This window comes from Coturnix japonica, chromosome 3 (assembly GCF_054131305.1).
Source record: "Coturnix japonica strain WE chromosome 3, WE-NBRP24, whole genome shotgun sequence".
Classification (NCBI taxonomy): domain Eukaryota; kingdom Metazoa; phylum Chordata; class Aves; order Galliformes; family Phasianidae; genus Coturnix; species Coturnix japonica.
The window spans coordinates 6,863,793-6,875,896 of NC_140665.1; the positions used below are offsets into that span (position 1 = coordinate 6,863,793).

The 12,104-nt window shown below is 37.7% G+C and overlaps 1 protein-coding gene across 13 annotated transcripts in view; it reads right to left on the reverse strand.

The window, feature by feature from the left end:
- The window catches only part of RALGAPA2 (Ral GTPase activating protein catalytic subunit alpha 2), a 107,313-nt gene that overhangs the window by 69,294 nt on the left and 25,915 nt on the right, over window positions 1-12,104 (reverse strand). For 6 of the 13 annotated variants that reach the window (XM_085542459.1, XM_015856606.3, XM_015856610.3 and 3 more), the window contains 10 exons: window positions 10,333-10,563; window positions 8,610-8,783; window positions 7,978-8,115; window positions 7,091-7,239; window positions 6,556-6,667; window positions 5,685-5,922; window positions 4,974-5,138; window positions 2,688-2,828; window positions 705-842; window positions 83-180 (listed from right to left, as the gene is read on the reverse strand). In XM_085542459.1, coding sequence (XP_085398585.1) covers window positions 83-180; window positions 705-842; window positions 2,688-2,828; window positions 4,974-5,138; window positions 5,685-5,922; window positions 6,556-6,667; window positions 7,091-7,239; window positions 7,978-8,115; window positions 8,610-8,783; window positions 10,333-10,515 — 1,536 coding nt within the window. In that variant the 5' untranslated portion in view covers window positions 10,516-10,563. Of the gene's footprint in view, window positions 1-82; window positions 181-704; window positions 843-2,687; window positions 2,829-4,973; window positions 5,139-5,684; window positions 5,923-6,555; window positions 6,668-7,090; window positions 7,240-7,977; window positions 8,116-8,609; window positions 8,784-10,332; window positions 11,025-11,513; window positions 11,668-12,104 lie in introns of those variants that run through there. The other 7 variants (XM_085542461.1, XM_015856609.3, XM_085542457.1 and 4 more) reach the window with 5 other exon arrangements.

A 12,104-nucleotide genomic window follows, 5' to 3' on the forward strand; every position in this document is an offset into this window, starting at 1 on the left:
ACATCTGATTACATCTATTAATAGAGCATTTATTTTACATAAAACAAGATCTCATCAATAATCACTGTCTATTTTGCCTTACTTGCTCAGCTTCATGTTCCTTCTTCATACAGTCCTTGCTTTCCTGAATTGATTTGGAGTCTAAGGTGGTCAAATTATGAGAACTCCCAGCCTTTTTGCCTAGAAATTTTAGAAGGGAAACAAAAAGCATAAAAATGTGGGCTATAAAATTACATAGCAAATTACAAGAAAATATCAGTTACATTTACATACACGTTTCTTATATTTACAGCAGAGCAAGATAACATAAACGGTAAAATTTCCATGGATTCATTATTAAGATAGAACGTAAGATGCTCTGACAAGCATAACATAGCTGCACAGTCAACACAAAAGCAGAACAGTTCATCTGAAAACAAGAAATACAAGCACACGCTTGATAAATTTTAACAGTGACCCCAAAAATGCACACATTTAATAAAGCCCTGGTTTATTAAAATTGTGTTCTGCATTTTTGGTCTATGACTTCTTAAAAACATCCTTTTCAATAAGATACTATGAACAGATTTATTGGGAAAATGGGATAAAAAACATTTTACAATCATGGCTGGAAACCAAAGAAGGTTAAGAGTGGTATCAGTGAGGCTCAAGAAGTCTTGGCACTTCTTCCTGTGTGTATTTTAACTATACTTCATCAAAATTACCTTGAAAAAAATCAGATGGAAATTGATCTGCAATATCTGAAGTGCTGCTACTCCGAGTGAGCTGCTGCTCTTGGTCTACAAATAGGCCTGTAGCTTCTGATCCTGACAAAGTTTCCGACTGCTGAGATTCTTCAACTTCTGTTGATTTAATTAAAAATATGTATTTGTATGACCTCTGAATTAAACACACATTCTAACTCCTCAGCTATGAAAGCTAAGTGAAAAAAACAACCAACTCATGCACTTCAAGTTACAAAAACTAGAATTTAACCCCTAGTCAGAGAAGTTAAAAGTATCCTTAGAAAAGCAAAGTTGAGAGAGAGAGATGTACTAACAGTTTAAATCATGACAGACCTAGAAGAGAATGGAGAAATAACTTTGGGGTTTCAATGTGGCACTCCTGCTTGGGATTGGGATTACTCTCCTTCAGTGTCAGTGCTGTCAGTTTGAGCACTGCTTAATGCCACCCACCCTAACTGCTAACTTTTCTGTTGGAAAGCAGTCAGAAAATTGGCCCACAAGTCCCCTATCAAACTGACTCAAGGGAACCACCATCAGACTGCTCAAGGTATTCCATCCACACATCCAATGCTATTTTCCTTCTCAAAATATTAGAAGAAATAGTTCGGTACCAACATGGTGACTTGGAGAAGCACTGGATTTTTGTTTTTTTATGCAAGGAACATGGGCTGCATTACAGACTCCTCCACATTTCTCTCTGCATATTACTACATAACAAACTAAAACAAACCTTCTCACCAGCTTTCTATTCTGTTCCCCTCCTTTCCTTTGCTCTGCTTCCCACCTCCTTGCTGATGTGTACACACTGACTTTGAGGCAATGCTTACGCAGAAACAAGTAAGAAGCACTGCCCTTCAGGGTACAAGATTTCACACCTACCTGCACTGACTGCAGCAGCAGCATGCATGAGGAGGACAGCATTAATCCCTTATTCAATCTACACTGAGTTTAGATACTACTTACATTACAATATACATCGTTTCTTTTTCAGTATACTGCCTCACAAACCCATGCTTGCAAAACCCAAACATTCCGATATTTAAGGACCTCAAAGTATCACTTCCAGTATCAAAGCTTTATTGAAAGCAACAAATACATGAAAGCCCATCTTTCAGGTCAATGCCCAGATTAACTAGCTTGAGTTTTGGTTTTGGCCTTCCTCTTTGTACATGACGTATATGTTGCATGGGAACTTTTAGTAAATCAAGTGCTTGAAAATGAAAACATGGAGAAAATCACTTGTTTGGTAATTCTGGGAATTTTTACTTTTATTATTAGGAAATACAAACCCAATAAAATGGCAATTCACGTTAATCTTTTAATACTTAAATGAACAAAACTAGCATTGCTTGCAGTGCTTTTGAGAGAAATCAGATACGACATGAAAGCTAAGAGGCACAGGCAAACCTTTCATATTTGCTTCTAGGATCAATAATTATAGGAAAAATTCCTTAGGGAAAAAAAAGTGCCACATTTGTAAGCACTGATTTGTAACTGAGAATGACGTGGGGTGAATGAGGTTTCTCTTTTGAAATCAAGTACCAGCAGTTCAACCTGCTGCACTTTGTTTTTGACACATTTTGCTTGAGATATCCCATGCCTGCGCACATGAGAAGACCTTCCTGTCCTCTTTTTCTCTGAAAAGGCTACATATATCAATAATGAAATGCAGTTCCAGTGAGGGAATAACAAGAACCATCAGAAGTGACCACATTTTTCTTAACCCTTTCCTACTTTGAAAAAGAACAAGATATGTTTCCACTGAATTTGCTCAACTCCTACTGGCCACCACCATTATTGAATGCTGTGTTTTGAACAGATCCATGAAAGAGAAACAAAACCTGTGCAAAACACCTCATTCCACACTCCTAAAGAATAATTAACTGGACAGAAAGAGAGCAGACAGAAAAGCTTAAAAATACAAAGAACATTTATATAAAAGATGACTTTAAAGTACAGTACCTGACAGTCTGTGAGAGCAAGAAGTGTAAGAGATACCAGGTAAGAGAGAGCTCACAGTGTGAAGCAGAAGAGGTACACTTTTAGTAGCTGGCAAAGCCTCATAAAGATGAACACAGTTGCTGATAGACTGGCTTCGCTTAGCTTCCAGGAAAAAATAAAGCAACAGTTATGTCAGAAAACAGCAAAATATTTGGATTTGGAATGTCAAGATACAACAAAAAACAACGCTTTCTAAAGAATCTTACGTCAAGCTCTGCAATATTTCCTGCTAGCCTTAAGTTAATAACATATCATGTATCTCAGCCACTGAAAATATGATGTGGAATCTTTCGTTTTGTCAGCCTGTGGTTATTATGCATGGGCTTATTTGACTCACCCATCTTTCTTCTCATTGCAGTACCATTACCAGTACAAGCAGTACAAAATAAAGAATGGAAAAGTTATTCAGCTTACTTTCTGCTAGCAACGTTCCCACCTGCCGCAAAGACTAGCTACCTCTACCATTCACTCATCTTGGCTGAAAACAACGCATTTTGATCTGAGAAGTGGGACAGTGTGTCTCTTCAAGTCAGTCTAAAGATACAGCTATCACTGGCTGGTTGTTGTTTTTTAAACTAGGGATCATTGCTCCAGCCTTGATGAAGCGTTGAGTGCACTTGTCTGACAAGACTGCTGATCCTGCTTTGAGCAGGTACTTCGTGACCTGAGGTAGCTTGCATCCTGAATTATTCTGTGCACACTGGTTTTGGCGTACATGCTTTCTCCACTTACGAACGGGATGATGAAACATACAAGTTATGAGATGGGGTCTGGATTCTTCAGTCAGTGAAGTTAGGAGTGCTCAAACTAGTGGTGGACCTCTCTGCACTTTTGCAAAAGGAGAAAATAATCTCAAAGACAGTAAAGTGTTAAACATTGAACCCAGCATTATTTTGCTGGCAGTTTCACTCATCATCTGTGAGAGAGATGAGAAGCTCTCTTTCATGGGATCTGAAAGTGTCCCTTTTGTAACCTGCACATTAAATACTCTCTCAGGCCACAAGAAAAATACCCTTCAAGGTGGGTAATGCTTTAGAGGCTTGCTAGCATCATTAAGGCATTTTTAAAATATATTAATAATGAACATCCATTTGCTGTGCTGTTTCCCTCTTCGTTCACAACAGTGCCAATGCTGATACTTGTTTGTTATGTTGTTGTAGGGTGTGTGGGGTCATTCTGCTACATAAAGTCCTTCCCTGACTATTCCTGTAATTCCTTTAAGGACTGCTTCACTTCTTTCTGGAAGAGAATACATCTGGAATTGTAGTAGCTGAGTTTCATTTTCCTAGACAGTCTTACTCTTAGGAAACAGACATCAGACTATTTGAAGTCACTATTTGCTATATCTGCATGTGGAAATATAAGGTGTTTTTATCTGCTGATTTGGGAGTCACTGATCACCAGAAATCCTACAAAAGCCAAAATAATTCTAGTTTTATATGCTAATAAGATACCAAATGAAGCCAGGGTCTTATTACACCTGAAGTTCATCCTCTAGTCTGACAACCAAACTGCTGCCCACCAAATAAACTTCTCCGTAGCCACATAAGAGTTACTGGCTCACCTTCATATTTTGTTGGTAAGAAACACAACTAATCTATTATGAATGAGGAAAGACTCTGCTCAGAAAAACATCTTCTGTTCAAAAACACATTAGACTTTCCATGGAGAGTTTTAAACCATGGCCCACTGAGTTGGAATACAGAGACTCGCAACCATAAAAGAAACAGAGACCAAATTCAGGCCTCTGATATGCTTAAAAAATTAGATGGTATCTCTTTCAACACCTGGAGTTTCAGACGTTCCCCCATCATTCCTCAACCCCATTCTCCCTTCTGTCTCCCACTATACTTATTCTGTCCAGAATTAAACGTGAGAGAAAAAAAGGAAAATTAGATGCCATGCATATACTGTTACATCATTAAAAAGAAGGTAAATAAATTATATAAGAAAGGATTCAATACCTGCTTTATCTTGTGATTACAGTAAAAAGCAAGCCACAAGGAAGTTCAGAAACTATGCCTGACTGATATAGCTTAATGCATTTAAGAGCATGTATACAGTATTTTCCATAATAATTTGATCTTTTCTTCATATCTGTAGCCCTGTAGGCATCCAGACTCAGGTATGCAACATCACTGTTTAGTTAAGTTGCACTGTTTTTGGAAGTATTCAGAACTCAAAGGCAGATACAAAACTTGAGTGTTACTGGATGTTCCGGAATAAAATATCTAGTAGAGATCTAACCTGTTGCTCTCTGGCGAACAATATTTCTTGCTTTCTCAACTCCGGGAGCTCCAGACGTGGTGGCACTTCTGAATCTCATGGGCTCCACAACTTCAGGATGACTTTTCCAGCTTAATGAAAAAGATCTTCCCACTACAGCTGTCTTTTGAGGTTCTAAAACGCCACCTAAGAGAAAACAGAGTTCTTCTAGCATTTCATATTGTAGGCTTTCTCATTTATTCTTCTGGAGTTTTAACAAACTTACATGTGCTCTAACAGGGAAAAAATATTCATCTTCAAATCAGCATAGCTGATGTAGTAATTGCTTTATAATCACAGTACAAATTCAACTATGTGCATCAATTGCAAAGCAGCATATAAATGCAGCTGAAATACCGTAATCCATAAAGTTTTATACAATTACACAGAAAAGAATTTGGACATTGATGACTATGCTAGAATATAGCACAAGAAATTACGATTCATTCCTGCTGCACAGAAAAAAATCATTTTGAGCACATACTAAAATCTGCTAACTAGCTACCATCTATTGACCCCAATTACCCTTCCTAGCAGAATGAAGGATGGGAACATAAAAATCCAAAGCCATTCACATTTGATTAATCAGCTTCTTACACAAGATTAAGAGGTATTTAATGCTAGATCTTTTAAAGTTTAAACTTAAATATTTAACTTGTTTGATACAAAAAGCTCTGAAGCATGGGGACTAACCCTTTCCTCTCTGCTTTTTTTCTTTCTGTTCACTGAGTTTATCCAAGGGTAAGTTGGTCATTTCCACCCCATACACAGTTCTTGCTAGCACTGCCGTCAGAGAGTCCATGATGTTGGCCCACTCATTTATGAGCTCCTCCCAGTCAGTCAGGGAAGACAGAACACTAAGCAGCTCATCCCACAGCTCCCGAGAAATGTAGACGCTCAGGTTTGCTCTGATCCAAGCCACAATGAGGGTCTAAGAGGAAATAAGCAAGTGACAGGTCACACATCTTTGTGGAAACTAACCCAACACCATCAGTACTGATTATCAGTGACACACAGATAATATATAGGTACTATTCATCAGATCATCACTATGCTTCAGATGGTCTGTATTTCTCCTGGTAAGCTAACAGATTGCTCATATATTAATAATAATAGAAGAGAATACAGAACTGATCATGACAACATCTTTCAAATGACTATAGAGCTTGAGCTACACCTGTAACACTCAGGTCTGAACACATAATGTACAAAAGGATTCATGCACATTTTCATCTTAAGTGCGACTTAAGTTTTGACTTGCCAGATGAACTTACTTCTACAAAATGTTTCATACAGCATACAGTATAGAGCTACTCACTGAAGATATCCCACAATTAGATTGCCTATCTTCCTGTGCTAGTGCAGTTTGCAACAGAGCCCTGAAGAATAGATCAAATCAACTGCTTCTGACACCTGGAATCTGTCTTAATAAAACAATCAATTGTATTACTGCAAAGGAGAACTTCTTCATGTTTTACAAGTAAATCGCATAGTACTGTGCAATAGTACTTAAGCAAAACTATGGGCACGGAGAACTGGTGCCAAACACACAGAAAATACTCACTCGGAAAAGTAATCCTGACATGCTCTGAGCAAACGTATCCTTTATTTGGTTTTCTTTTGGCTTCTGCATCACTGCTTCTGTTATTCTGAGAAGTATCTGTAACATCTGCTCCCTGGTTCCAAAACAAAATCGTACTTTTTGTTCACAGTTTCTATTAATCGTACTTGTTAATTTTCATGCAGCAAAAAAAAAAGATCAGTTAATACTCAGTAAACTTTACACATTGAAAATGAGATCACACAAAACTTCTGCAATGTAATCCCAGTTGACTGTGGGCTGTAAAACTTAATTTTGGAAAAAGAAATTTGGGAATGAAAGTAATGAGCAGAACTCTGAAATCAAAAAACACCCTGACAAAGACACTACAGAACCTACAACCTCAAATATCAATTCAGATGTGAGTTGTAAGCACGATGTATGTAACAAGGACCATACCTGAGTAAGTTCTCTCTCTCCCTCTCTCCTTCCTAATAATTCTCCCATAACAGTTAAATATTAATATTCTTCTCTTAAACATCGAATATATTAAACTTACCATGTCTTTTTATTCATTGATAGCTCCATTATCATGCGCCTAAAAATACTCAGAACTGCCTTGCAAGCATCAACTTGCTCCTTCAGAAGCACAGGGACTTCAATGCATGGTTCCAATAAAAAAACATTTGCAGAGTTTGTCAAGAACACCTTCAAGACACAGAGATTTAGTCAGTTTACACAGAGCCAGAAAAAAAGTCAAGACTCAGAACAATAGAATACTTGTCCTCTCCCAGTTAAATGATTATTCACTTTCCTTAGAGCAAGCTTCATGTTCATCTACCACTTTATTTTTCTAAATCAAAGTCAGATGGCATTACATGATAACAAAGGCATATATTACATAGTCCACTGTCTTGCAGATATCTCTTCTATTTGATCAGGCAGGAGTGCCACTCCTTCAGCTACTCATTTCCCAACATTATATGCTTAAGCAAACACCACTATTTCCAATGAATGAGGTACAATAAAAGCTTATGCACAGTTCTAATTCACAGTACCAACTGTGGGGGAAAAAAAAGTACCTCATACCTAATAATAGTTATCCAGGTCTGAGACAGGAGCACGTGGGTTAACATAAATTTTTATAGTTATAAATGAAATTCAAATCATATCTGATGAAAATCATCATCACCTCATAGTTTCTTTCCCTAACTTCAGAGTATTAATTTCAGAAAGACCTTTATCTGAGCTCTTAAACCAAAATAGGAAATTATCGTCTCTGTAAGCCAGAAGAATATGATTTTCAGTAATGCTAGCATAGAACCCTCCCAAAATGTTCTAATCTGGAACTCAACATAAAATTTAATATGGCTATATAACTGTACCATAATATGCAGTATAAGTTACACAACTATTACAGCCTTGCAGCCTTTCAACACAGCACACCTGTAATGCAGCTTGAGCACCAGCTTTAACATTTTTGTCCTCATCTTCTAATACACATCCTCTGTTCACAGCACTGGTAAAGGAGTATGTTCTTCCCCAGCTGGATGAGCGCTTATGTCCTGAATGGTCAGAGGAAAGCTTTCAAAAACATCACTCAGTTAGTGACCAGAGAGAAAGGAAAATGTCCATATTTATTCAAAATCAATTAAAACAGCAAAAGCAAGAAGAGGGAACTAATGCATCCTACGACCATTATAGCAAGGTTGTAAAGTTTCTTACTTAAGTTTCAGGTGTTACAGATCCAAAGTTTGGACAGAGTACATGCAAATTAGTAGATACTTTCAAGTTGTTAAGTAATTACCACCACTTCCATTAAGCCCTTGCTACCATATCCCTATAGGCAAGGAGTAATGAAGAAAGCTGCATTTTTCAAAGAGCTGCAATCTTTCTTTGCACTCAGTAAGGCCTACCAAACACTCAGTAGTGATTTATATTTCTGGTTCCTAGATATAGCCCTTTTTAATCCCGATCTCCCATTTAATTTAAATTTTTACTCACTTTCAAGGCAAGTTTAAGAGATAAATAACACAATGCAAGGAGACAGAATAATATAAATAACACTGATAGCATACATGTTTACCATCCGTTTCTGCTGATGAATCCTCTAAGCTGATAACAGCATCCTCACTGTTTTCCTTCTTGTCTGGCTCCTCCATGAACACAGGTTTCTCCTGCAGGATCCACTTTCGATACACCTTCACCACTTTTCGTGTTGCAGATATATCAGAGGAAGGCAACAAAAATGCCTAAATTTAAAGTTAACTGATGTTACTGGACATGTGGGGCACAGAAATCCATGCATATACAAACATACACACGCATCATCATCACCACCCATAAATAACACAGATCAAAAATCAAGCAAGGAAACATGTTTTACATCTGTACAAGGAGTTACAGTTTATCAGCAACATATGTATATATCTATATGGGATCTCTAAATTTTGTAACTATTAATTCCTAACAATTTCTATGATGTATTTGTCCAGACGACCACAAAGAGCTGCTTTCACACACTGTAAGCTCACTAAATGAAGGTGAATTCATCACACCGTCATTATTAGGCACAGAGGTCCAGCAGACTTAAACCTGGGTTTTACCCTACACTTTTAGGAGCTGACTTCAATTTACATCACCAGTATAGGATATTAAATGCCAGTTTAGCAAGTGTAGGTAGAGACAAGACATTACACTGTGATGAGAATAGCAGTGATTGGCATTCAATCCTTTCTGACAACATATTCAAAAATAAACATACATTTATTTTCAACATGCAACCCAATGTCAGCATTTCTAACCATTCTAGAAAGATGTTCACTGTGAGAGCCTTTAAAGGCAAAACTGCCTGTTTCCCCACATACAGATGCGCCATACAGCAAGCAAGTTGTCCTCCAAGTTGTGGGGAAACTGAAAAAGTCTAATGACAACTGCTAGATGATTAGTAAAGCGGGAGGATGAATGGCTACTACACAAAATGCTCTCAGGAAGGTTGAAAAGTTGGACAGAAAGAAAATAAAAACATAGAGGAACTCAGTGACTAGTGAGATTCCTGTAAGGGAGAGATAAACATGGACAGGATCCAAGTGCCATAATCTGCTTAAATTACTGAACACTGATCATATTTAATGAAAGCGCTGCGTTCTGTTAGCTTTTGTTCTCCAGAAGCCAGTTTAACCGAACATACACTCTAAACAAACACCAGCAGAGGGCAGCAAACCACAATGGTTCTCAACACACCAAATCACTCCTTCCAGTCACAATGACATCCACCTCACAAAAAGCTCTGAACAAGGAGCTCCTTAACTGTGTCACACAAAACACTTCTCAATAAAACATGCATGCTCACTCTGCTGCTGGAGGGTGTCTCCTATAAATTTAAGTCACCTGGAAGTGCTGTTTCAATCAATCCCTACCATGACAATGTAGCAAAAGAGGTCTTGGAATTTACAGTAAGTTCACATGTATTTTTATCCCAAACAACTGAAGAGATATTAAAAGAAAGAAAAACACCAACAGAAGCAGTAAATGATGATTTTGAACACACATTAAAAAGAACTTCACTATTTCAAATCTAAGTGCCTATCTAGTAGCAGCAAAGTTTCAGTTCCTGTAAAAAAAAATCATTTTGTGGTTGAAATTAGACCTAAAAAGGCCTCCCAAATCAAAGGGTGCTGGTGTGATTAGCACTGATCAATGTTTGATCAATTACCTGACTGGTACCCATGACAGTGGCCTTTCTAATAACCATAATATCTCTTAAGAATTTAATAATGGCAACTCCACAAGCACATTTACCTGCCGAAACACCTCATTAACAAAGTTAACATATCCTCGAGTGGACAAGAGGATCCGCTGCACCATCTCATAGACAGTCCGGTGCTGCTCTTCAATGCTGCAGAGGCTTGAATTACTGAGCCGTCGGTCAGATAACGTACTGCTATTGGAATGGCTTCTCTCTTGCTCGCTTGTATAAGTCATGCTGGTTTCCAGTTCAGGGTTTTTATCTTGGTTTACAACACCAACAGTCTGCATGGAAGAAAAGATATAGCTAATTAAATTACTGAATCACTGCACGCCAAAAATATTTGATACTTACTCAGAACTCAAGACAGCAATATTCATTTTCACATAGCACACAGGCATCCCAGCAGTCAGGGGGTGCAATTTGCAATCTACTCTTTGATACAAGAAGGAATTTGGTTCTATATGCTATATGATGCAAACTTCCTATGGGTCCCCTGCAGCCCAGAACAACTGATTGACTTGTCTGCTTCCAAGAAAGAAAGAGGAATGGGTGTAGTGGTGGAACTGGCAGGCACAAGGGAGAAGCAGCTCCAAGTCCATTGGATTTTTGAGAAAAGAAGCATCACATCACTATACATGGTGCATATTCTTAGGCATTATTATTCCCGACAGCTCTCTGTCAGATATTGTTCTGGCGTGGCATTGCATTTATTTTGCAACACTTCATCCTGAACCATGTCTGGCTAAAATAATTCAGTCAAGGGAAGACAGAGGACAAAGCCTTTGGAAAAAAGTGAATAAAACCGCATCTGAATTGCTGGACAAAGAATGCTACTTACACTAACTGAAAGCATTACCCAAATGCAGTTTGGCTTTACATTTACTTCAATAAGGCTGCTATCTCTTTGATGAAGAGAGCAGCAGTAACATCTCTACTGCTTTTCATAATAAACTCACTTGTAATATTTTGCTGTACTAATGAGGCATAGGCTACAGGCACTCAAGTCTCTAACAACTTGGAGGTCAACATGTGCCAAAAGCTGACACAGTGATAACTTAGCTGAGTTCCATTCTGAAGGCAATAATATCTTTACATAGCCTAAATATTTAATTGATGTCAGTAGTCTATAAATTTCAGTGAAGGGATTTCATTTTCCAGGCTGTGCCTATTGCAATGGCACAGCACATCTTTAGGTAGAAGGTGGAAATTCCAATGAGAATGAAAAGGATACTAAAAAGCACCTTCAGTAGGTAAACTACACTTAACCCTTCTAAGGCTTCAAAACTCTTCAGCAAACAGCTTCAAAATTAATTAACAGGAAAATATACGGTTTGACTCTCATAGCTAGTGAATGTTTTTCCACTCAAGCCGGATTTGACACTGTCCTACAATACAAGAGAAATATCAAATTGACATTGATCCTACATTTTTAGTGGGAAGCCAGAGAGTCTCTTAAAACTATTTATTTCTACAAAATTCACATTAAGCCCCTAATCCTACAGAAACCGCAACCAGAATTTAAAAGTGAAATATTTTTTCTAGTATCTCATTGTAAACAGCTGCTACAATCATGAAGAAAACAAAACAGCCTTTGATGTTACTGGGAAATGGTCTGTGCCTCCAATAAGTTTGACAGCTTACAGATTAAATTCCAACAGTAAAAAGATAATAGCAATGAAATCTGGTAAGGCAAACAGATATGAGGGGAAAAAAATGTAGTTAATTACTTAAGAGATTTCGTTGAAGGCGCCCTCCTTCATAAAAGAAAAAATAATCAATTTACAAGTATATCAGTTATTCACTTGGGGATTGCATTTCTTTC